Raw genomic sequence first — 27,131 nt, 5'->3', positions numbered from 1 at the left:
GCACTACTCAGAGTAAGCATGACCTTACCAGGCATTCCAGTAAGCGAGCAGGACGAGCAATAACTATCAGGATTTTTCGAACAAGTTGTTTAATAAATGCCATTTCTCCACTCTCTGACCGCTCTTGTGCCTAAAAGATAAAAATAATGTCATATCAAACAAGATCACATTTAATGCGCTGCTTAGGAAAGTATGTATGACATTTAGGACACCTTTGGGGTTTGAAGCATGTACTTGATACAAACGGCACATCAATTTCATGATCCCAGCAGAGATAACAAAGATCTGAGCAACACTTCTGATTCAAGTAATTCCAGTTTTAAAATTCTAACACTGTAACAACAAAAGTGCCTACTTTTTTTTTTTTCTGCTTGTTTCTTAAGCTTACACAGTACTATTAACACCAGTTTTGCAAAAGGATACAACATATCAACACAGATCTATACATGCACATTGTTCCTCAATTTATTAATAATGTTAGGCTGAAATGAAAACTAACATAACTAATAGTAATAGATACAAGCAACATCCATCCCAAATTCATACTGATGTCTTTTGGTCAGTCATAGTAAAATGACAACTTATACACAGACATACACATAAAAAACCTATACTTGCAGAGAGGCCTCATAAAAAGGAACATGTAGAAGGGAAGATAATGAAAATTTGAGTTCTACAAGGATTACAACAGAGAGGAGGAAATGCTATAGAAAAATACATACGGAAAAAAAACTTCTAGAAGGTTTGATAACATCTGCACAATGGTCTGAGCTGTATTTCAAATTCCTTTTTAATGTTCCCCCCTAAGAACAAATTATGTGATTTAAGGATGTTAGTGAATGCAAAGAAACTGTGTAATTCTCCTTCTGATTAAAATATACTAATAGCCCTTCACTCAAATATCAAAGCATTTCCTTGCTCTGAACAGTAGAACTCACAGACTAAAGTTTCTCAATGTGTTGGTTCATCATCTCTTGCTTATTCAAAACCACAAAATTAAAATAAGAAACTAAAAAAAATTATTACTATGGACAAGTAAGTACTTCTCCTATAGCATGTTATATTTTTGAAAAAGGACTCTATGAAAATAGGAAGCTATGCATATTGCTCTTAATGTAAGCACCACCATTTTAAAAATCGTCAAATATATGAGAGGAATTAATTTGTGGAGTTTAAAAAAGGAAAAAAAAAGAAAAAGGCACAAATATCATCTAGCAGTCTGCAACAGGTTTCAGAAAAACCTTAACTGGACAGAAGCTTAATTCTGAACATTATCAACTAAGCCCAAGTAAAACTTTTGTAAACAAAACACCTCCCTATTTTAACCACCACCAGAATTTAAAACACCTTTGCAGAGTTTCATAAACACTCAGCTGCCTAAGTGAACAAAAGATTCAATACACATCACATTTAAGGGTGATGAAGCAGGAAAGCATTCAGGCCCACTTGAAGTTAAAATTATAAAAATTTTGGCTGAACCAAGCCTCAACCCTCAAGGGAGTCTTCCCCTAGTTAGAGTAACTGCACAGTGCCAAGTAGCAGCAGGGAATGCAGCTTTCTACTGAAGATTGCAGCTGGGAATTGACAACAAATGAATTGTGTGAATCCAAAATACAACTAAGTTCCCATAATCGAGCTGTGGAAAGAAAGTGTTTTCATGCTGCCATATCATGCTATTAACAAGAAGTAAGCAGTGGTCTCAAAAGTTAAGTCTGAATTTTTTAAGGTGTAATGTCTTTGCAGAACAGGAATCTTTTTCATAATAAAGAATTAGCATCATAGAACATGACAAAATTAGTGTTGTGATTTTTTAAACAAAGCATTGCTCTACATGCAGATTGAAGAATAATTTTCTGGCATAGTTTTTTACCGGGTTTTGGAAGAGGTGTTAGTCAGTGAACACACCGTCTAAACTCTACTTAATGTATAGCCATTTTAAGGTATATATTGTTAACAGTGTTAACTGCGGTTCAGTGAATCCTGGCTCAGACATGTTTTCTTGTATTTTGACGTTATCAACTAGCCAATTCTGCCTGCACTTTGGCATGGTAGAACCATCGTAATTTCATAAGAAGGTTACTGGTTCAAAACTTCCTCCTGACCAGCAAGCAAACTCTTAAGTATTTTCAATGTTTAAAAAATAGGATTTCAACAATCCAGAGTAAATTTACTCATGTCTTAAGTTTTGCATTGCTGTATGAAAACGTTCAAAAAACAGTAGTGTCAGACATCCTACTTGCTGAACAGAAATTAACAAAAAAGCAGCATAGCAAAAACAAATTTAAAAAAAAACCCAACCAAAACTGCTTATGCATTCAAAAGAAAGCAGAAGACAAATTAAGACAGGCATGGCAATTTAACAAATCAGCTGGAAAAAATTTCAAATTAATTTCAGATCTGCTGCTTTATCAGTTTAATTTTGACTCATAATGTACTATCAAATACCACACAAATAAATGAGTACATTACATGCTGCATTCATTCTTTTAAAAATTATACATTAATAAACTACGGCAACTTATGTAACAGCGTGTTTATTTGTCAAGTTTCAAGTTCTTCTTAATTATTTTAGCTGATTATTCTATGAAACTTTTGACACATTTAGAAAAGACATTATTTCTGTTAATAAATATTTCAGCTATGAGGGGAACGTTACAAATAAAGAAATAATAAATAATCTCTCATTAATGGAAAGCTAAAGGTTGCTGTCTGCTTTCTCAACACAGTAGGGTTGATAAAAGGGAAGTGAATACGTTACTTCATTTATTTAAAGTAAATGGAATAGCCAGCCCTGTCTGGGGCTTACGCACACACTTCCGTAAACAATCTGTAACTTGAACTGCAGGACATAATGCTGTTGTTTCTGAAATCTTTACTACCCATCCATTCCAGACCAATATGTTAGTGTGCCTTATAGTTTTTGTAGGGGTCATTATGTAGACTGAAGCATCTTATGAGTATCATTTGACAATTACTTGAGTAAACAGTCATAATTTGAGACAACATTCAAGACAACTCTTAGGCAAACAAATTTAAACAATTTTTCAGGCTAACACATAGTCTCACGGCTCATACCTCCTGTAGCAATTTGTCCAATTTCTGCTGTAATTCAAGGAAGTATCGTGATGTGATGAGGCCCTGGTGAGATTTATCCAAACAATCTCGAGCCAGCTCTGTGATCTGATGGTGGGTAAAACTGAGCACTCCATCTGCCAGAGGAAGGATGTTCTCTGGAGAATGATTTGTTATAATGTCCTGAAGCCTCTCTTCCATCTGAGCTGTGGCCTACAGAAAAGTAGTCATTCAACACATTAAATCAGCTCTACATGAAACTAACAGCCTCAAAGTTATTTCTGACTCCAGAACATTTCTAAGAATTTACCTAGCTGGAATGGATGAAATGACTGAAGCCAAAAGGCAAGTTCACAAAGGCAAAGTGGCAGATGTCATTTCCCCGCACTACCAGTACAGAAAAGCAATAGCCTTAACAGCTATTGCACAGCTCCCCCACCTTGTCTGCCACTGGTGATTAACTGTGCACTAATCTTGTGATAATCACTAAACAGAACTAAAAAGCTTTTAAGTCAAAGCCAAAGTGGAAATAAATAAAAATAAATAAGAGAACTCATGGGGGTCTGCTTTGTTCTGCTAAAACTGCAGATACTACAAAGCAGAATATAGTCATTACTTTCGCAAAGGTTATTCCATAAAAATGTTTCACTGGGCAGAGTTTGAATGAGGCTCATTTGACTAATTAAAAGCACCACAGGCTCACAGGTCCTGCCAAACGTGTCTGCAGGTTTCGAGATGCATTTGTTTTACAGAACCACCTGTCTGGTTCTCACAGAACTGCAGATGCTTAAAAAAACCCTTGAAGATACTCTTATTATTAAAAGTAATCCCACACATCTTAGTTCACATCTCAAACACTAAGATTAAGTGAGTTCGAAAGATTTGTCAGGATTTGCTCGATTGCTCTGCAAATCCTGACAAATCTTTCTTCATATTTATATGAAGCAATGCAATGAAATTTCTCCCTTCTTTACCTACTTTTTAGGAACAGTACTTTGTTTTGTTTTCCAAGGGCAACCAAAATCCTAGAAGCAACCAAGAGCATAGTGCTTCAAGCTGTACACACACACCTACACCTAGGAACTGACCCATGTCTCAAGACCTCTGGACAGGAGAGCAAAATGTCCTCATATCTCACAGTCAAACCCCACCTCTGTGTACTGATCCTCACCATTAAATCAGTGCATGTAATATATATGTATGTGAAGTATATAATGAAGAAATGGCACTAAATGAAGGAATCTGCTGCTATATCACAGCAGATGCCACTCGAGACTTAGCACTAGAAACTGGTTTTGATTTACTAATTCAGTATGCATTTGCCCCAAGTACACACCACCTATTGAAATCCAATGTATCATCAGATTCCAATCAGGAGAGTATATTACCAGCATGATTCATGTCAAAACCAGTCTGGCAGCTTTGGCAAATGAATGTCCAGTTCTCAGCCACAATTTTCTTTATTGTGATTTTATCGTTACAGTAAGAGCTTGGTGATGCTTTATGGTAGCCATTACAGGGCTGGATCATTACTTCCCATAACAAAAGCACCACTTACTTAGAACCTATGTTGCCTATCAGTTTAGATACTGGGTATCTTAAATATATTCATTACCTTTGGGAACCTTTCTTTGTAGACATGGTTCATCATAATTATTTCATTGTCACAGCAGGCAGGAGAACGTCCAGGGCTGCAAGCAAAGCAAATTATCCCTTTACACTTGTCCCAGCATGAACTACAGTTAGTTATTATATTTTTGTATGACTTATTTGCAACAAAAAGTCAGCACAGACTTCACTGGAAAGGTACAGTCTGTCATCAGTGGTACACTTGGTTCCCTTCTGCTATTTTCTGTTTAAGTCCTCATGATTATTTAATGTACTTGACATCTAACTGCTAACCATGTTATTCTCCTAGTTTGTACCTACATTTCAAGGCAGATGAAGCCTTGTGAACATTATCTTTTTCTCAGAAGGGCAATGGAGATCTGTGTAACTGCTACTTATGGTTATACCCATACCTTTGAAGATTAGATACAATCAAAACAGCAAGATCTGATCAATAACTCTGGTAGCTGCAAGTGAAAAAGTAAAAAATGAGTTTGTTTGAGTTTTGTTTGTTCTTCTAAATGGATAATTGGAAAAAAGGTATCAAAACAACGTTTTCAATCTGACCAGCAGATAAAGGCAGTAACTTCCTACAAATAATGTCATATCTATGCATGCGCCAAACAAAACTGGAGCACTGTGTCTGTAAAAAAAAGCACCAGACTTTGAGGAAAAGAATTCATAAAAGATACCCACAGACCTTACAAAACTACCAAACTACTTCTTGCTATCATGAGCCTCGCTGTCCACTACAAAGCCCTTAAAAAAAATCTCAATATGAACTTCCTGTGTTGGTGATTCTGGTCCATTCAATCTGTCGAAAAGACCTGGACTAGGAAAGACTCCATACAGGGGGTAATCCTCTAAGACCATCTTTATTGCGTGTATAGAAGTTTCCTGCATTAGCAGGAAAACAAAAGTTTTGGGTGAAGATGAACATCAATCCATCCCACTTCTATCGGTCTAATACCAGGGCCAGCAAGAGATGCCCAGAACCTGAAGAGAGATCACAAGTCAGCAAGAGAGCACCTGAATAGCAGCAAAAAGAACTCCAGCCACTTCAAACAGCACCTAAGTTTCATCAAGGCTCAACTTCAATTCCTCTGTGCAAATGCACACAGCACAGCAAATAAACCACAGGTATTAAAGACATACGTACATCTGCAGGGCTGTGGTCTTCTTGACATCACGGAGGTGTGGTGAAATGCCTCCTATGCCTGGAGGGTTGGAATGGAAGGATACAGGTTCTTTTGAAAGGATAAGCAGGGGAGATGAGGAGGGAATGTTGCCTACAAAGTCAGTTGGACTCTAACTGGTTGCACTCCATGCACTCTAACCCCTTGCAGTGCATAGAGCTCTGCCTGTGGACAAATGAGGAGCTGACGAAGAGCTCTCGAGCACACAGCAGGAAACAATCCAAGATGTTTCTGGAATGTGTTGATAATTTCCTTCTCCAAGTAATAGAACGGTCAATGAGGAGAGGTGCTATGCTGGACACCATTCTCACCAACGGAGAGGGACTGCTGAAGAATGTGAAGCTCAGGGGCAGCCTGGGCTGCTGTGACTATGGAGAGTGGCGTTTGCGATCCTTAGGGCACCAAGGAGGGCGCAGAGACAGCTCACAGCTCACGGCTTCAGGAGCAGGCTTTTGTCTCTTCAGGAATCTGCTTTGTAGAGTACCTTGGGATGAAAAACTGGACAAAAGAGGGGCCCAAGAGAGCTGGATTATATTCAAGGGTCAACTCCTCCACACTCAGGAGTGATGTACCCCAACGAAGAGGAAGTCAGGCAGAAATGCCATGAGGCCCACATGGATGTACAAGGGAACTCCTGGACAAATTCAAACACGAGAAAGGAAACCTACAGAGGATGGAAGCAAGGACTGGTAGCCTGGGAGGAATGCAGAAAGAATGTCTGAGCAGCCAGGGATCAGGTTAGGAAGGCTAAAGACCTGACAGAATTAAATCTGGCCAGGGAAGTCAACAGCAACAAGAAAAGCTCTACAGCTACATCAGTGACAGAAGACTAACGAAAATGTGGGCCCTCTGGAAGGAAACAGGAGACCTGATTACTGGAACATGAAGAAGTCTGAGGTACTCTGTGAGCTCCTTGCCTCGTTCTTCACTGACAAGTGCTCCAGCCACATCACCCAAATTACAAAAGGCAAAGGCAGGGACTGGGAGAATGTAAAATCACCAGCTTTAAAACATCCGGTTCAAGACCATTTAAGGAACTTGAAGGTGCACAGGTCTATGGGACCCGGTATAATACATCCACAGGTTGTGAGAAAACTGGTGGAGGAAGTGGCTGAGCTATTATCCATCACATTTGAGAAGCTGTGGCAGTTGAGTGAAGTTACAGTGACTGGAGAAGGGAAAACATAACCTTCACTTTTAAAAAGAGATATAAGGAAGACTTGGGGAACTACAAGCTGTTCATTCTCACCTCTGTGCCTGGTAAGATCAAGAAGCAAATGCTCCCGAAAACTGTGCTGAGTTACATGGAAAATAAGGAGGCCATCGGTGAAAGACAACTGCCTTCACTAAGGGCAAACTGTGCTGGACCAATCTGGTGGTCCTCTATAGTGGATTGCAGTGTGGGTGAAGAAGGAAAGAGAGACTGAGGTCATTTACCTAGACTTGTGCAAAGCATTTGGCGCTGTTCCACATGACTCCCTTGTCTATAAACAGCGGAGACACGGATTTGATGGACAGACCACTGGGTGGATAAGGAACTAGCCGGATGGTGACATTCAAACAGTTGTGAACAGCTCAATGTCCAAGTGGAGACCAGTGACAAGTGGCATTCCTCAGGGGTCAGTACTGGGACTGGTACTCTGTAACATCTTTGTCAGGGACATGGACAGAAGAATCAAGGGCACCCTCAGCAAGTTCACTGACAGCACCAGGCTGTGTGGGGCAGTCAACAGACTAGAGGGAAGCGATGGCATCCAGAGGGACCTAGAAATGGTGAGGAGATTGAGAGGTGGGCCAGTGCAAACCTCATGGAGCTCAACAAGGCAGTGTGTAAGGTCCTACACCTAGGTCTGGGCAATCCTAAACACATATATAGGCTGGGCAAAGAACAGACTGAGAGCAGCCCTGAAGAAAAGGACTTGGGTGTGTTGATGGGTGAGAAGTTCTGCAAGACCTGGCAACGTGCACTCACAGCCCACGAAGCCAACCAAATCGTGGCTGCATCAGAAGAAGCACAGCCAGCAGTTGATTCTTCTCCTGTATTCTGATCTCAAAAGACACCATGTAAAGTTTTGTTTCCAGCCTCTGGAGTCCTCAACACAGGAAAAACATGGACCTGCTGGAGCAAAGCCCAGAACACAGCCACAAAGATGATCAGAGGGATGTAAGGCCTCTCCCTATGGTGACAGGCTGGGAGAGTTGGGGTTGTTTATCCTGGAGAAGAGAATACTTTAGGGAAACCTTACAGTAGCCTTCCAGTACCTACAAGGTAAGACACAAGTGGGCCTACAAGAAAGCAGGAGAGGTACTTTTACAAGAGTGGGCAGTAAGAGGACAAAGGGTAATGCTTCAAACTGAAAGAAATGAGGTTTAGATTAGATATTAGGCAGACAATCTTTACTGTAGGGGTGGTGAGACACTGGAACAGGTTGCCCAGAGAAGTTGTAGATACCCCATAACTTGGAAGTGTTTAAGGCTAGGCCAGATGGAGCTCTTAGCAACCTCATCTAGTGGAACTGTCCCTGCCCACACCAGGGGAGTGGAAATGAGATGATATTTAAGGTCCCTTCCATCTTAAACCATTCTGTGATTCTAAATGTGGCTTCTGTCTTTCTTAAAGGTCAAAACTGAAAACTAAACTTTGTCTCAAGACATCACAATGGGGAGTCCTTGAACTGATACAGACAATTCACAGGCTAATACAGACGTTCACAGGCTAATCTACCAATGACGGAGGAGGTACATAGATTCAGAAAGGGAATACTGCAACTAGATCATTAATGACTAGGTCCTCAAGACAGCCTCTGGAGGTTATTTGCCTTCACAATAAGGCAACATTCACTTACCACTGAAGTAAGTCATGATCAGAACCAGAACAAGTATTTAAAAGGACTATTCTTAATTCAGCCTCAGTTATGTACCTCTTGCACTATATTTCAGCCATTTCAAAACCAGTACCCATCCCCAGTGTACACCACCATGATTCTCCCCATAGTATGTGTAATTTAGATCCAAGCCCTGTTTTCAGATACACAAACTCACCTGAGACTTCGGGACCGAGGGCGCATTGCAGTGGTCCTGCACCTGCTATCACTGGCAATGCTCTCAGTGGTACAGAAATGTTTAGACAAAAAATGTAGTTCATCAGGTGTTGGTTGGTACGGTAACTGGTGTAGCTTCTCTTGGGATGAGCAGGATGACTACAAGAGCACAAGAGAACGCACAAGCTTCCATCAGAATGAAAAAAAACATTTTCAAGACCATGTTTGGTGCTCATGAATACAGTGATTCAAATTAAAAATTATAGTTACTGTGTCTCATGCCTGAATTCCAATTTAAAGAAGAAAATAAATAATTAGTCTCAAACCCATGAGCTAAGTAGAGAGTAAATATTAAAAAAAAGAACCCCTTCAGTTTCTGAAGACACACTGCATTTCAAAAATTTGAATTTCCTAAGGCAAAAGTACTGTCTGTATGTCAACAGTACATAAGAATAGCTAAAATGGAATCTGCTGAAAATTAATTATTGGAGAAGGATGGCCTAAGTATGGTAACTGTAAAGTACAACTTACTGTCACAATGCCAACTATAAATCGTCATAAGAAAGGTACTTCATTATCTATATTTATGACACTAGTAATGCTCTTAAAATTAAATACTATCTAAAATCTTGCTGAAAAAAATAATATGCTAATCTCTTATAAAAACTGTACATTGAAAATAAAGTGAGAGAACTCAATACATTTATCAGGACAGGTTATACGGCTGACAAAAAGTGAAAGGAATTACACTCAAACCATCCACTTAGTATAAAACTGGAAGATACAGACAGGTATGAAATTGGAAGTGCTACCATGATAACTACCCTTGCAAGATTTTGTGTATAGATCTGCATTACAAAAGCTGTGCAAATGACCATACTATCATATTTTACGGGTTTTTATGCAGCTCTACCTGAGCCATGCTAGGTGCTTGAAGGTAGAACTTTGAACTTTTCCGTGAGCCTAGATCTTTTACCCTTTTTAAAGAACACATACATAGTTCAAAGTATTAACAACCAGCCTTGCTAATGTGGTCTGACAAACATAGGGAAATGCTCTACTGTTTCTGGTACCAAAACTGTTTTCAAGTTAGATGATTCATAAATATTCTTGTATAATTGCACAAAGCTGCTTGGTACCATGCAGACACTCTTTATATTTTATCTCCAGAAGGGAAGAAGTTGAAAAACTTGGATATCTTTCTGGAGCTCTTCAGTTTCTAGCTGGATTTCTCAATAAAATGAATTTCTTCTGTGTATCAATTTACATGTGCACATTACTGTAATTATCTGGCTTATATTGAACAGCAAGGCCCCCACCTGGGTGCTCTTTTAATGGAGGCAAACACAGTAAAGAGTTTCTTTATTACATAATTTCTAGCAAGGCAAATCGATAAACTTTTGTACTGTACAAATATTGGCCCTGCATTGCTAAGGTCAGCAGACAATAACCAGAAACTAAGAAGTCTTTTTAACCTCCTGGCAACTTCTGTGGTAAAGGCTAATATCCTAACTCTTAGAAGCTCAAGAAAAGCTTTCTTATCACACTAGATCTCATGAAGTCATCTCCTAAAAGCAAAAAAGAAGAAAACCCACTGGCAGAAAAGGCTAAGAAGGACTGGTCTACATGGGAATGCTGCACCACATCAGAACAAGCTGAAGTTAGCAAGACTGTGTTACCTTGCTTTGCTGTGGGCTAGGAGGCATGCACACCAAGAATTTACCACAGTTCACATGATAGGTAGTAACTTGTTGAGCTACAATAACTCATGCATGGCATTCTGCCTTAGCACATTACCATGCATGATTCAGCATACAGCATAGGTAAGTTCTTTCTTACCTCGCACTATAGCAGCTAGCTGCTGTTAACCTCACAGTGTATTTCCTACAGCCATGCTCTGTAAAATAAAAGATACTCTAGCACAGGAGAATTTCCCAATACAGAGCATCACAGATGGCTATTCCTATAAAATCATTCTCTACCTCTTTCTTCAATTTCAGGGGACTATGGGATCAGTGCTGAAATAACTCATGTCACACTTCTCCTCATATAAGGTGTCACAGAGTTTAGATTCAACACAACTGAAGTGAGCATTTTCCTAATGGTAACCACTCTCAGCTCTATCAGGATCATCACAGGCACAAACTACATTTTTTTGATGATCTAAATTCTGATTTCAGTAGAAATCTGAAAACTCTCACCACAAAATTCCTAAAAAAAATTAGTTCTCCTGACATTCTAGAATTAATGCTCCAAAAATCACACAAGAGTTAAAGTACTTTTAATATGTTCAACCATAGTGCATTATGGAAATGCAAATGGTTCTTCTGAGACAGAAAAGCAGATTTGAAAAATATGCAGCTGTGTATTATCTCACTTCATCATTTTTATAAGGCCTGATCTCCTAGAAGACACAATCATGTCAACTGCATCTTCTAACTGCCAAGATCTGATCCAGCTGTGCTAGAATACGACACACCAAGAGCTTCTTCACAACTGAATTATCTAGCAGAAGATATTTTAATTTTTATTTTGTTGTGAGAACTGGTATATGTGGTACTTACACCGCTTCTAAACCCATGAGCTTCCATTAAATAGGTAATTCCATCACTTTCAATATTAAAAAACAAATGAAAAAAAAACCCCAGGCTAACAAGAAACAGCAAGCTGTGCTCACCTCAGTGTAACTGTGGTAACTACAGACACTTCAGCCTCGGCTTTGACTTTCAGTTGCTTGTAAGGCCAAAGTTGTGCTCTACTGTGATGTATAAAAACTCTTTCTGCTTGCTGGTTGATACATGTCTGGATTAACGTGAATTTTATTTATCCATCACTGAAAAGGGAGTGCTCCATATGTACATTTAGGGTGTTGTATGAACTGGTCTCTCATTGCCTCTAACAATTAGTAATAATGTGGAGGAGGAGGCTGCACTGTGCTAGCTCTTTCAGATTCTGAAAAAGTACATGAAATCAATTAGATGGTTACACTCCTAGTTTTGGTTTTGTGATTCATATGTATCATCCAGTGGGTGAAAGAAGAAAGTGAAAAACACCTCTACTAGGAAGTGAAGAAATAGTGATTAGATTTAGAATTCAAAGGCTGTCCAACTGCTTTTGCAGGGCTTATCAGCAGTAGCAAATTCCTTGGCAAAACAGAACAAGAAACTAACAATGGGATACTGCAGAAGCCAAGATGGTAAAGGCTAACATGTCTCAAACACCAACAGCAGGGTGTCTGTGGCACCAACCAAGGACTGCAGGTAACAACAGACAAGGACTGTTGGCAGTGACACCCTGTGAGAAAGAACAAGATGTGACTGGACCAGGGGCCATAAGGAGGTAGGACAGCACTTTTCTGGGACAAAGGTCTTTTCTCTACCTCTTGGAGGTAAGTACAACTCAGTACAGCAAACACAGAAATGAGGTGGAGAAGCAGGCATAGACTGTAGAACGGGAGGGAATCAAGACCACCAAAGACCCCTGAAGCCCTCTGACCCATTTCCAGAAAGGCCTGAAAGAATGGACTGTGAGTGATAACTAATTTGCATAGAAAATGAGAAACCCACCTTCAGGATGGGACAACTTCTATATAAAATGGTACTTCCCTTGCAAGCCTGGGGCACTCCCAGGACCCTAGAAACCCCCTCAGCTGGACTAATGCTGGAACCAGGACTGGTGATCTCTTTCCCCTCTTTTTTTTTCTTTTTGTCTTTCCTTCTCACCCCACCCCTTTATCCAAAACCCACAGGAGTGTGCTTATATAGCAGGTCAGAGACTAACATACCAATTTCTATGCCAAGTGTGTAATTTACTAATAAAACTCGGTGAGTTTTTGTGGATTGTCTGACTTCTGTCACTTCTTTCGACCACAAGTATTCACCAATCCTGGGTGCTCCCTTACTCTTAAGTGGGACACCACAGATATTTATGACATGAATTCTCTACCGATGTTTTCTTCAACAAAATTAAAATGTATTTATTGGAAAAACAGGTTTATTTCCACAAGAAAGAAACTGTTTACTCAGTGCTAGGGAAGACATATAAATATTTTAATATTTATACATTCTAGTCAGAAATAATCATGGGGTAAGTCAATAATGGTCTATTACAGAAGTTAAGACATCTAAGTCCATAAGTATATGGACAGCGTATGCAAATACCAGGTAAAACTTCTCACATTCCAGAATGCCTACAGTAGCTAGTGAACCTAACTGGGAAAAAAGTATATGAATTAGAATTACCATTTTAAAATTGAAGATATCAAAGAAATGAATATGGACAGAAAATTAAAACTGTGTTTTGATCTGTTTTGGACACAGCATTTAATCTCCTTTCTAGCACAAGCCTGTTTCTTGTAACAGTGACGGTGTTTCTATCGCAATTACTTCTATCTGATATAAACTCCTTATGTCAATATATTTCAGGTGATGAGCAAAGCATATTTGATCTAGCTCCAGTAAGAGGTATACGAACATGCCCTATGGAAAAGTGCTTAGGGAATTAATGTGAAACCAAGGAATTTACTTGGCAAAAGTAACATCTACACAGAAAAGAAAGCAGAGGTCAAAATTAGTGCTTTAGAAGAGAAGTTCTTAAGATGCATGAAATTGCTCAACATGGTTTAAGACACATAGAACTGTCCTTCCAGAAGTCTTTGTGGACAAAAATAAAGAGTTGATTATAACACAAAATGGTCGTATTTCATTATTGTACAGAATGTGAAACTCAATTGTTTCACAAGAAAAACCGAACAAACCCACTGGAAGAGAAAGCCTACTTTATTTGCAAAAGAAACAGCTTAAAAAAATCAGTTATCACCCTGGTATCACTAAAATGTGTTACTAATAAAAGGTAAAAAACCTGTTACAGGCATGTAAGGCATACAACATTGAAGAGCCATAGTTGGATCTACAGACCAAGTCCTTTGCTGCAGCAGATGTGCTCTAACTGTCAAGGTGTCAATTATTTGCTATTTCCAAAGCAGGCTTCCTCCACAACTCTATCTCTGCAGCCTCTCAGGTGTGACCATTGCAACCAAGAGCTTTGTTCCAGGTTGTAATGCGAGACAGTCCTTCCTCTCCAGTATGGAGACGTGCAAGATGTACGAAGTAGAGGCTGGTATTTCTCCCACTGCCCTGCTCCCAAGTCCTGGAGCAGGATTTAAGGCCCTGCTGTGGCACACAAGTCAGATGTACATGTATAGCAGGGGGGCTGACACAAGAGCAGCAGAGGCGAGCCCGAGTGGAGCCGAGCCCAGCCAAATACGGACAACCACAGCCGAGCCCAGCAGTCTGGCAGCAGACAGCACAACATGGACAATACAGCTTTTTCGGGGGTTTGTCCATCATTGTTTCTTGTTACGGCCTCAGGGACAGGGAACGCAAGCCGCAGAGAGCAAACGCCACCTTGTCTTTGTCTCAGCAGCCACACAGAACTGAGCTGAGATGCTGAGGGCCTTTTGTGTGTAAAGAACCTTCTCTTTTGTAACTTTTGTTATTAATATTGTTACCATTAATGTGCGTTTCTTATTCCTTAGCTGTTGGTTTTCAGTACGTTGTTATCTCAACCCACAGTCTCTGCCTTTATCCCTCTCTCACAGGAGTGGGGTGGGAAAAATGGGGGTGGCTTATTTGGAGTTTAATTCCCAGCTGTTTTTTTAAACCACCACAATCACATCGAAACAATTTATCTAAAAGGTAAAAATTAGTAAGTTTGACTTACTCTCTTATGCACCCCAAATGATTCTTCCATTCTGATTACAGCCATCTGAAATGCTAGGTATCTAAACTACTATCATGCACTAACACCTATCAATTGCCAAAGGAAAAGAAAGGCAAATGTGTGATTCATCCCATCCTAAGACAGCAGTCTAACCCAGCACAGATGAATCATGTCATACAATTTCTCGTTCTTCTTGTTATCAAGGCAGCCTCACTTATGACTTGATACCTAACTACTATTTGGTTAAAATAAGGCAGATCGAAAGGGGGCAGTTAAACACTATTCACTGCCAGAAAGTATCTCTGAGCAAAGTACACACTGCATAAAGTGTTCTTTCATTTCAGTGAAGTAAAGCAGTTTCCTATCACATGTTAGTTCCAAATCTAACAACCCTAACAAAACCTACATTGTCTTCTCCTAAGAGAAGCATGCTACATTTGAGAAGCTAGAGCACGCAAAAGAAATCTATCAGCACAGCAAAATGGATACTTACAGAAACAGTTGAGCTGGGTGTATTTGTACCATAGCCAGAAGAAGGGAGAGAAGCCAAAGACCAGCGGCGACCATCAGTCCTGAGAGTTATGGAACGGAGGTTAGTCAAATGAGCACTGCAGTATCCTAGCACAGAAACATCTGTGAAAGTATTACTGTGTAAAATTGCATTCCAAAAGCATGATACAAACAGGGGTTCTAATAAACAGTATACTTTCACAGGGGACCACAATAAACCAGCATTCACCAAGGATGAATTTTTTTACTGTGTTTTTCTAGTTAAAAATCTATGAGATGAAACAACCACAAAGAGAATGAACAGCTCCACAGAACTGGTGTCTAACTAATACAAACAGAAATGCACCACAGGAAGTTCACAACTCTTAGGTCCATCAGATGAAAATTAATGAGAAGCAAATTTAAAAAATTGTGAACAAATGCAAACCACAATGCTTGGAGCCACAGAATAACCACCACAGTCTGACTGATATAAAACAGTAGTGCATTCTTCTGCAGCATCAGTACAGGACACCAGCAAACTAGCAGGCTAATGATTAGGTAAAACCAAACCTAAATGTTAAATGTTACATACATAAATCAGGAAAAACAAATCTTCAGGGAAAAGCATGCTCACTCAGAATAAAAAATAAAATAAATATGTAAATTATAACCAAAACCCGATTTATGTTCCTCACTGTCTGAGGTGATCTACACAAAGACAACATGGAACTTGAATATTCAAAGTGGAAAACTAAAAAAGTGTTTGGATATTTGAGAAGGTAGAATTTACCTGTCATTTCGATGCCCATGACTGCAATACAATTGAATCAAATGTGTTAAAAAAAGGCAAAATAATATATAAATAACAAAACAGGAGAAGTTTTTATTAACAAATGGTAAGGAAAGGAGAATTGGAGATCTGTTTTACAAAGACCATCTCCCAAGTCTCATTGACACAAAAGGTGAAATTCTGAAGAACTGAAGATTAATTGAAGTGTAATTTCAAAAAACTGAAGTCATGTCAAATCAGGAACCTTAAACCTACTGATGCAGAGGTTTAAGAGGTCCCTTCCTTCAAGCTAACTGTCTAAAAAGCCCCTTGCTTCTTTCCAATATATCCATTTATTCATCCACAAACTACAATCAAAGCTCTGGGACTTTGTATAAATAAAGTGTGAGAAAAGAAACTACAGTACATTATTAATATTAAAATATGAACAGCACATGTGCTAAAGACTGCTGATTGTGTCAAATACTGAACTGTGCAAAAATCTTCCATCTCTGCCATAATCCTGTTATTAATTCATTCTTTTAGGTTCTCTTCTTCACCCAGGTATGTAAGAGATACTTCCAGATGAATGCACCGTTCCCAAAGTAGTTTTCTCTTAATTTGGCTTGACAGCTGACAGCTGAAACAAGAACTTAAGACAGCATTTAAACATGGGTAAGACCCATGTATTCTGCATCTGTGAGGAAGTACTCCCTAACTGAGTCACTCAGAGTGAACAGGGTACCTGCATCACACAGAAAGGCCATGAAGGGTGGGAACAGGCTGTCACAGGAAGTTATCTGGGAGGCAAAGTTGGGAGAATAGGAGGCATCTCTAACAGATTATGGGAAAAACAGGGGAGCAAACCCCTACAGCATTTTCCCCTGGACTCTGATACACCACTTGCCTCTGTCATACAGTATGGTTTTATTCACTTTCCAGCAGCTCTAGAAAAAGTACAGTCTATCACCTACCCATGGGTTCATAGATACTGGACTTTTATGTACAGCAGAAGTGGTGAGCTTCAGAGGCACAGGCTATTCCTGGGCACTGGTCACCCTGCCAGAAACAGGCAGAGGAAGGTGACCCTCCAGCTTGGTGCTGAGGTGCTGGGGAAGGCTGCCTCCAACCCTGTCCACCGGCTGGCAGCATGGCAGAGGGCCACCTCCCTGAGGAAGCCCCTTTGCTGTGGCTGCTGCATGGCATGGCCAGCACCTGATGAGAAATGGCTACACTAGGAAACAGCTTCACAGGAGGGTTCAAAGCTTTGCCTCTCTCTGACATCCTCACACTTTCCCAGCTTTTTGCTACCCCCACGGACTGGGTGGCAGTGGATAAAAAAGGAATATCCATACTCCTACACCACTGCCTCTGCTTCTTCAACCTGCTTTATCACGCTTGTCCTTCCCTCCCTTTGTATATCCATTAAATATACAAAATGTAATAGAAAAGGCAGAAAGTCAGAAGTCTGCTCTCATTAACCACTGTGCATTTTACTATGAAAATTCATCCTATCACAGATTTTAGGAAAACAACCACAACAGACACACCAAATTCAGAAGAAAAAGTTGTATTAATGCAGTTTTAAGCTTCATTGTCATCAAGCATTTTCAATATAAACACAGAACAAAATTGGTTTCCACAGATAATTGCTCTAAATGTTTCTTGAATCCCACAGAAGTGGTGAGATATTTTTAAATCAGAGAAATGTCCTTCAGTTAAAGAATCTATTTAAAGCTCCTTACAGGGCTCTAGAGAGGTCAAAATCCAAATGAAACATTGGTAAACAAGTCCTTTTTTTTAATTAATTCTGAATTTTAAGGTTTGCAAAAGTATAATGTTTTAAACTTTCTGTTTATTATGGGTGGGGAAGGAAAACTATTTCCTGACTGCTGTATTTCTAAGCCATGCTCAATCTTTCACATCTGCTTTTTCCGTTATAACCTATTTCTGGATTTAATGAATCTTTTGAAAAATATGCTCACATACAAATGTAATCTCTGAAGAGGTAGTATCCCTGACAAAAGGAAAACTATCAAGAGGAAGTAAATTCAAAAGAAATACTCAGGTTTCCTAAGGAGTTGATTAAGAAAGTAACATCACAAGCTATTAGAAAGATTCAGAAGATCTACTGTCACAAATGAGTTAGATTCAGGTTTTAAAAATGCAAATTTTCACCCCTTCGCAGCTTTAAAAAAAAAAAATAAGCCATTTCCTTGCACTTACTTTTGAGAACTTGTGTGTGCTACTTTAGTGATCTCCCAAAATAAAGTAACTAAAACTTTATAGGCAAGTTATAGCTCACTGCAAACCCAACAGTTACATGCCTGACACTACTTAAGCACTCCGATTTCATTTTTTGTATATATACTCTTGGGTAAACATACAAACTCTGCCTACCTTCACAGACTTAGGAGTTAATGAACATATAATTGGAAGTAGCGTGACAAGGTGTTAAGTGATAGGGAACCACACTGGCATGAATATGTAGTCTCCCATGACATGCTATCAACTTTGGTTATGGTTCATTTAGTAATAATTTACTTCACAGATCATTTCAAATTAACTTTGGATCTTCAAAAATTCTACTAACATTAATTAATCCTCACAACACTCCTGTGACAACGCTGATTGTCTCAGTGATACAGATACTGAAACAGGTCAATGACAGGTATTCAAGGCATGGTAGTAGTATTGCTGCTGTCAGTAAAACCAAACCCTGAAATCAAGACCTCTATTACAGTGCTCTTAAAAGCAATGCACTTCTTAAATAGTTAAAAAAATATAAGAAGAACGTCAAGTAGTTTAAAGTTCCCCCAGATCTCAGGAGGTAAGATGATAATGCCTGAATCAGATTCATTACAATTAAATCATTAATCTATTATTTTGAATTCAAAAATACATGTTTGCACTGCATCACACATTCAGTAATTTGTTGCTGCTGAGGTTTAAAAGAGTTTACATTAAGTGAGCTAATACTTACTATTCTACGTGATAGACCTGACAGATGTATTTGCAATCACTTTTTATATCTGGGTCCAACAATATCTCCTCTATGTAAAATGTGTGTTGAATACTACCAACAACCTCTTACCTTCGTGCAAAAGAAAAGTGGGCTGAGGCACTGGGAGAGAAATTCCTAGGGCTATCTTGAGGACTGTTTCCTGTTAGAGATGATACGCAAAAAAATTATTATTAGAGGGTGGGGTGAAGACAACTCACTAAAAAACATTCAGACATATTAATCCACACATTTCCAGCAGGTTAAAAATGAATTTCAGAATTTCTTCTCTCCCAGTCTCTCTGAAAATAAATTCTGAAATAGAATCTTATTTCAACTCATGTTTCATTTATACTGGATTTTAGTGACTGGATTTTCTAACTCATAGAGAACTGTTCATTTAGCTCTTTAATTTGAAAATTCTCAAAACAATTTGTTAACTATGTTTAAAGAAACCAGTAGATTAGTATTAAAGAACATATTTTTAATGTCAGAAAAAAGGCTGCTTTTTTAAATCATACCAAACATTGAAAGATAGAAAAATCATGATCAAACATATTTAGCCCTTATACAAAGTCTCTACAGCATTTCCATGGGTGCTTTATTGCAATTTTTCTTTTTCATTGCTCATTTTTTTCTATCTCGAAAACAAACAAGCTGACAAAACACACTGGACTGAGTTTTTTTACCCTTAACTTCACTTTGTGAACAGGTTTTAACTTTAGGGTCTGTTACTTCTTCCTATTAGAACTCCTGACCTCCTGCGGACCAGAAACCTTATTTGAAGATGGAATAAAAATAACCCATAAAAAAAACCAAAAAACCCACAGAATACAAAAAAAAAACCCCAAACAACCGGACGCACACAAAAAAAAATTCCAAACCCCAAACAAAAAAAACAAACACCACCTTCCCAAAAAAATGCCAACAAACCCCCATAAAAAGCCAAAAGGATGAACTTTAAAGTAGCACTGGCATACATCTAACCATCAATCTTTCCTTAAACTTTTCTTTAAAATGACAGCAGCAATACATTAAAAAAATAATGTATTTGTTGTAGCATTTTATTTTTGGACATAAATGAGATTGCAACAAAAGCAACTGATAAGAAAATAGCTCCTCTGTAGCCAGCTAGAAACAACGCAAAATGTTTGAGGGGAAAACTACTACCTGTGTGTGAAAAAGCCAGCACAATAGATTGAGTCCTTAGAGGGCTTCAAGTGGCCTTGACTTCTACTCAAATGTTTTAATTAACATTGCATTTATCACAGTGATGCCCATAATAGACTGCATTAATTCCATATGAGAAAGCATAATTGTCGAGCAATTAGGTACCAAACAGAGATCAACACACATCCCCTCACTATCTCCCTCTTCTTCTGTCTAGAAGCAGATGCAAGATGCTTTTTGAGTTGTGTTTAAATCACATCTTTGCAGCTGCTCTTCCCAGAGCCCCAAGAGACATGGATTCCACTCTCACTGGCCAATACTCCCAACGTTTTTTTGTCCATTTATCTCTTGTGCCAGAATTATGTCCTTCCTACATTCTCTCCATCCCCTCAAGACTCCAGCTTCTTCATTACCCTTCAAACACTTCTGAGGGCCTCAATAATTCCACGGTGGCAAGGATTTTCATTCCCTGAAGGGGGCTGAAGCAGAAGAAATCTGAAGCCACGGATTCCGACCTTTACTTGCAGACCAACAAAATTTATTCTTATCCTGCATCAACTGTAAACACCAAATTACTGACAGCAACAGTTCATTTAATTTAACAGCTAACTGGATTTCTTTTGCTGCTACCAAAGCTTACTTAACAAAGATAAGCTAAAAAAATACGTATTGTAACACTGTGCAGATAAAACATGGTCACAAACTTTAACTGCTGCACTAGAAAAAAATCGGCTGTAATTTGGAGTATGTTGTGGACTTAGATAAGTAAAAAAGACAAAGAAGCTAACTTGAACTCTGGTAGAAGAGCACATAATTAGGCTAAATATAGTGAAACAGAAACAGCTTCTGACAGGAAACAGTTTTAAAAATCAGAATATGGAACTTTGTAAACCAATTCCTTTTCTTTGCTAGCTAAAGTTATATATGGATATAAATATGTTTCTAACACAAATCAAGGACGTGCCTTACTGTCCATGAATTAAAATATATGCAAACATTTCATATAGAAGAAAAAAATATTATTCAACAATGCAGCAATTTTATAGCTATTGCAGTGGATTTGGATTTGTGGAGACAATGCTGCAAAACTATGTTGCTAGAATCAACAAAGAGCACTTCCTTACAGACAAAACCTGAAGAAGTCAAAGTCTTACTCAGGAAGAGCATCAGATCCTGTTATTAGGAAAATCAACTTGCAAGCATAACTTTCAATAGCAAATCAGCTTTTAAAATAACAAGACTGGTGACGCCATACACATAATACCTGGATACTAAATCCTGAAGGTTTATCTAGAAGTCATAAGAACTCACACAAACCTGGAAACAAAGAATGCAAATTCAAACCCCTAATGACTGGAGAAACTGCAAGTGCTAGCTATTACAGGTTTAAGGTGTGCAGGTCTAGAGGAGCAAGACAGGTTGGAAGCAGAGTCCTATATACGACCTCCATCCATCACAGCATTCATCCACCCATGTGCAAGTCAATACCTGGGAGACTTTCAAATAAAACCCGGTGCCAGTTAACTCTGTCCATATGCACAGTGCTTGCTTATGAGTCAAAGCCCGCTGTTCTTTGGGATTGCTTGTATTGTATGTTTTAGTCCTACAGTATCTCTATGTGACTGAGATTACTGTCTGTGTTTCTGATCTGGTAAAGTAAACTGGACTGGTGGTCAGACATTAGATAATTAACTCCAGCGTCCTCTGGGAGACATGATGAATAGGCAATCAACATACCAAAACAATACTCTGCTTCATGACAACACACAGGGTTGCTCACTTTGCAAGCACCTATTGTTAAGAAAACTGTATCAATTCAACTGTGATTGTTTTGCAAGTTAGCTTCAAGAAATCCTGTGTCTTTGCCACAGAGGGAAGATGTTTCAAATCTTTTAAAAAAGCATATTACAGTCACTGTATATTTTTATGTATTTTTAATAGCTGTCTACTTACAAACTAAAGCGTTTCAGATACCATGAATTTCTGTTAGTACTGAGGGAATACTAGATTAATGATAATTGTTATCCCAAATTCCTGATGGATCAAAAGACAAATCAAGTTTGAAGTTTTTTAAAATGTGCCACGGTACATCAGAGCCACATTAATACAATATAACCATGAGTCCTTATGTTCCTCTGTGTTAGTTTATGTGGTAATGAGCCCATACTGTTAACTGAACAACACACAAAAAGGTATCACCCACCTGCAGTTACAGGTCTGGCTTTCTTACCGTAACAAACAGCATCAGTCAGCAAAACGTACAGCTGGGCAGTAGAATCATTTTGAGTACTTCTGCAGGTGCTTTCCAAAGAGGTTCACTCATGTGAGGAGCTCAGGCTATTTAAAAATCTGGATTAACTATGCCTGAAATCAGCAACTGACTTTCCCCAGCTATGGCAAGGAATGTCTGCATGATCCTTAAATCCATTTGCAAGAAAACTCTACATGTTCCGACCACTATTTAAATACTGGCAGTGCTATATTTTTATGGGATTTTATTTCTATCTGCATGTCACATACCACTTAGATTTTCTTCGCCTGTCCTAAAACTAGTAGATGACTTGAAATATCCATAACCATTCTACTTCACCCAAAAGCAAGACGAAATAAAAAGTTTTGTTCTAGCAAAACTGTTTTTGTAATTCTACATGTGACAGTAGTCAGAGTAATTGATATACTGTATTATTTTCCTTTCTGTTTTCTTTTAAAATCTGAAATTCAGAGCCCTGCTTTAAACCCCAGCTTTTAGCATTTCCATACTTCACCACAAAAACACACTAAAGGGCCTCATTTATTTAGAAACATAGTCTTTCTTTCCCTTAAAATATATGGTGCAAACAGCTTTATTCATTACTACGCTTCAATGCTGCTAACTAAAGTACATCTCTCAAACAGAATTATCTGATGCAAGCAGTAAGTCCTGACATAGTAAGAGAAGAGTATGAACAGCCAGTACTCTACCAGTGTCCATGAAGAAAGCTCTACAGAAGCCTGAAAAAATCCTAGAAAAAGGATTACAAGTGGAGGTAAAACCTTCTTGAACTTTAATTTTGATTTAGGCAATTGCATAATGTAATCCAGTTGTGAGAGACTGGAAAGACTAATGTCTTTCCAAACAAAAATCAAACAAGACAAAATGTCTCAAAGCATTTTGGGGTGCATGTGTGCTGAGGAAAGGAGCAGGTCAGGCCTGACCCTGATGAGGCAGTGCCCTGCCCTGAACACCCCCAGCCCCCTAGAGCCTGTATCCCAGCCCAACAGAGATGCCAGTCATTGGCACAGCAGAGGCAATGCCCCACACTCCAACTCTGGAGCACCTAACCCAGCTGCTGAGTGGCCAAATGACCGGAAGTCCCACCTGGGGGAAAGGGCCAGGAAGGCCAAGGGTATTTAAGGCCAAACACAAGGCCATCACATTGTCTAGACCCTGCCTCCTCGGGGAAGTTCTATCCGAACACTGCTGGAACCCAGCAGTTAGTAACTGTGCATGGGCTCTTCTGTATCTTTACTGTCTTTCCCTCTTTCTCCTTCTTCTAATTCCCTCTTCTTAGGATTTCTGAATAACTTAAAATCAAACAGGCTTAGTGTTTGCTAGGTTGAATGGACCAAGTCAACGCTTTGAGAAGTGTTTCATGCTGACTGAATGTTGCACTAAATCTTTTCCCAAGTTCTTTGATTTTTCTAAAGTTGCCAGTGAAGTTTCTTTTTGTTGTTTTGACCTCTTGAGAATATCTTGTCGGTATTTTTCCCATGTGTCCAACTCGGGGTACATGAAAAACCCTACGCCCTTTTAAAAAACCTCATTGAGCGAGTTGTTTGGGGCCTTACATTTTAAATGGATTTATTTAATCCCACAGAAAAAGTCAGGTTCATCCCTGCCATACCTGGTAGACAATTCTTTAAGACCCCTCATGTTCCAGTATATATGGCCAGCATGTGTTTCACTTCCTATTCTATGAAGGGGGAAAAAAAAAAGGCAGCTCTGACTGGTTTAGATGACAATACCATCTTCCAGTCTTCTATTTCTAAGGAAAGCAAGTAGTATCTTTCAGTCTTCTATAGAAATCTCCCACATTCTATCCTACCAGCCCTTCTCCCCACGTGATCCCACCTGAACATTTATGACCATAAACATATGCAGTGTTCCAGATGAAATCTAACCAGGACATTATACGGTGGCATGAAATCTTCCCAAATTAAATTGAAAATTACTTCCTTTATACATCATCTGAGACTTCATTTTCAAATGCATTAGACTGGTCCTTGCAAACATCATCTTATCCAGAAAATGCAGTCAGATCCTTACCTAAACTCCTTATAATAGGTGAGTTCACAGCTCATCATACGACATTTCTGTTACAGGTCTTCCCAGTACAAAATGCTGCATATTGCAATATAATTTCATACTTTTTTATTCCAGTCCTTGAGATCACTCACTTATTTCAACACAGTTCCCCAATGCTATTTCATACTGGATGTCTGCCAAATTTGTATCAGCTACAGAAATTTTATGCCAATGTCACTTATGAGAAGAATAAAAAGGTTTGGTCACAAAAACAAAACCTGAGGACTCTACTGATAACCTCCGCTCCCACTTTATAATATTCCTCATTTTAGCACAAGCCCTGTCTTTATCCCCTTAAACAATTTCCTACTTACAATTCTTGTCCTAGGCATCTCAGTAGCACTACATGGAATATTATTAAAATACAGACAAATAAAATTTACAGCATTGCTCCTAACAGCTAAATCTTGCTCTTTCAGCAGATACAATTAAAAAGCACCACATGTGACTATTAATCGTTAGGGGTTAGTATCACCCACATGAACAAGCTCCTGTGACTGCTGAGGTGGGGACATCTGAATGCCCTGACTTGCTGAGATTATAATCATTCACTTTGCAGGCTGGGTGGTGCAGATGACCTGCCTACACAGCATCAGACAGTCAGCTAGAAAAGCCCATTTAATGACATGGGTACCAGGTACCATCCAAGTTAATGCTCCAACTCAGTTTCCCACAATTCTCAATGTATTCAACAGCTCATGGAAAAATTAGAAGTACTTTTCAGCAGGTTCCACCAGCTTCCAGCCCAAATGCTAAAGGTAAAGGATGTCCAGACAACTAACCTAAGACAGCTGCTAATAATTATGAAGGTTTGAGCCTAAAGACATTACCTGGCATGTTTTCCATTTTTGCAAGAAACAGAAACACTTCATGTAGTGAAAGCTGATACTGTGTGATCTTTACATGTATGCATAAGGCATAGCAAGAGACTTCAGCTGCAAACTAAAGTCTGACTTTCCAGACACAAATTACCTCTGCAAGTAGCTACAGGTTGGGCATAGAGCAAAATGGAATTGCATATATTGTATTAGCAATTAACATACACAACACAGATATATATTACCTGCTGTACACACTGTCTTTTTCCTGTCCCCTTTATTATCCTCTCCACACAAAGACCTTACAACTCTCTGTGTGCTCCCAAGCCTTGGACTACTTACTGCACTAATAGCTCTTTACTGTAGCCCAGGAGCTTTTATGGTCACTGTTGCTTACAAGCAAATCTGCCCCTTCCCTGACAAGTGCTACTCCTGCACTACTTGTACTCTGCTCAATCTACTTACTTCATCAGTGTGGTGCTGTCTCACTGCCTCTCCTATCTGACATGAATCTGAGTATGACTGGGATGGTTAGGGTTACAGTTAAAAAATTCCACGTAAGTATTCAGTGTTTGTCCAAATCAGCTTGCATCTGTCAAGATTAACAACAAACTCCCTAGGAACCATCTTCTATTACCTCCAGAGCAAACAATGAACACTGGGGGGAAGGGGAGGAATTTCCCTGACATCTCTGTATTAGACCTTCTCATATAGGACAATTATTATTACCCTAAAACTGGGCCACTGGTCATCCTCAAGAAAGTCTATCTAAACTAAGGAATAGCTGGTGCCGCCAGTTCAGACTGCATCTGGAAGAAAAACGGGACTACAAGGAAGAACATGGGTATAAAATGCACCTTGAAGAAGTATGATTACATCCAAGATGCTCTTCCTCTAAAACAGAAAAATCCTATTCACATCCAATCTGTTTTGGCTAACTTGAATCCAGTTTATATTAAACAGGAGCTACCTGAGCTCTTCAGGAGATCTGAAGTAATGGCAAATTGTTTCCGAAGGTGCAGCCAGACCTCTAAATGACTGCTCTGCAGATATCAAAGATGAAAATACTCTTGAGCAAAGCCACAGACACTGGCAGAAGTGCTTATGCAGTGCACTCTAAGAGAGCTCCACCTTGAGATTCTGGAATATACCTTCACTCACTTTGCTACACTTTACACAGAGGACTCATAGCACTTTTTTGCCCTCAGAGATGGGAGGTCACAGGGGAAAAATACCCAAGTAGCTTAAACTAGTGGTCCAAATAAAACCATCTCAAGTAAGACTTGCCAACAGAGGTAACTAACTACGTATTTTGCTTGCTCTCGATAAGCAATGAATTAATGTCAAAGGGAAAAAAGGTTGTTAGGGAATCCAAGGGTGTCCTTACAAGGAATGAAAATACTTGCTTCAGATACCTCTGGGGCAATGTATTCCCAAGCAATGCCAACAATCTCATCAGGATTATACAGAAAGCTGAGGGTAACACTAAAAACTATCAAGATGATAAATAAACTAAGTTGATCCTGGGTGGATTTTCAAGAATGTGACAATTTTGATTCCATTCGACTATAGTCGAATAGTCTAGAGTAAAGGGCATACTGATTTTGGCCGAGATAAGAATTTTTTTTGTCGTCACTGGTACAGTACTGTGTTTTAGGTTCAGCACAAGAGTAATGCTGGTAGCACTGTTGCTGAGCAGTGCTCACCCTAAGCCAAGGACCTCTCAGTGTCCCATTCCCTGTCAGTGAACACGTGCGCGAGACACTGGGAGGGAGCATGGCCAGGAGAGCTGACCTGAACAGGCCACAGGGATGTTCCACACCACAGAACATCATGGCCAGAACGTAAACTGGAGGGAGGTGGTCAGGAGCGGCTGGGCGCCCGCTCGGGGGGGGGGC

At 39.3% G+C, this 27,131-nt stretch overlaps 1 protein-coding gene across 5 annotated transcripts in view; it reads right to left on the bottom strand.

Moving 5' to 3' along the window:
• MAST4 (microtubule associated serine/threonine kinase family member 4) overlaps positions 1-27,131 on the bottom strand; it is a 130,251-nt gene that overhangs the window by 47,028 nt on the left and 56,092 nt on the right. For 3 of the 5 annotated variants that reach the window (XM_017747066.1, XM_017747070.1, XM_017747068.1), the window contains 7 exons: positions 18,994-19,063; positions 15,921-15,941; positions 15,132-15,210; positions 8,919-9,076; positions 4,688-4,763; positions 3,076-3,285; positions 29-130 (listed from right to left, as the gene is read on the bottom strand). In XM_017747066.1, coding sequence (XP_017602555.1) covers positions 29-130; positions 3,076-3,285; positions 4,688-4,763; positions 8,919-9,076; positions 15,132-15,210; positions 15,921-15,941; positions 18,994-19,063 — 716 coding nt within the window. The remainder of the gene's footprint in view (positions 1-28; positions 131-3,075; positions 3,286-4,687; positions 4,764-8,918; positions 9,077-15,131; positions 15,211-15,920; positions 15,942-18,993; positions 19,064-27,131) is intronic. The other 2 variants (XM_017747067.1, XM_017747069.1) reach the window with 1 other exon arrangement.

Source organism: Corvus brachyrhynchos, unplaced genomic scaffold (genome assembly GCF_000691975.1).
Source record: "Corvus brachyrhynchos isolate BGI_N302 unplaced genomic scaffold, ASM69197v1 scaffold131, whole genome shotgun sequence".
Classification (NCBI taxonomy): domain Eukaryota; kingdom Metazoa; phylum Chordata; class Aves; order Passeriformes; family Corvidae; genus Corvus; species Corvus brachyrhynchos.
Note: the sequence above shows the minus strand (reverse complement) of the source record. Positions and strands in the feature narration are given on the sequence as shown.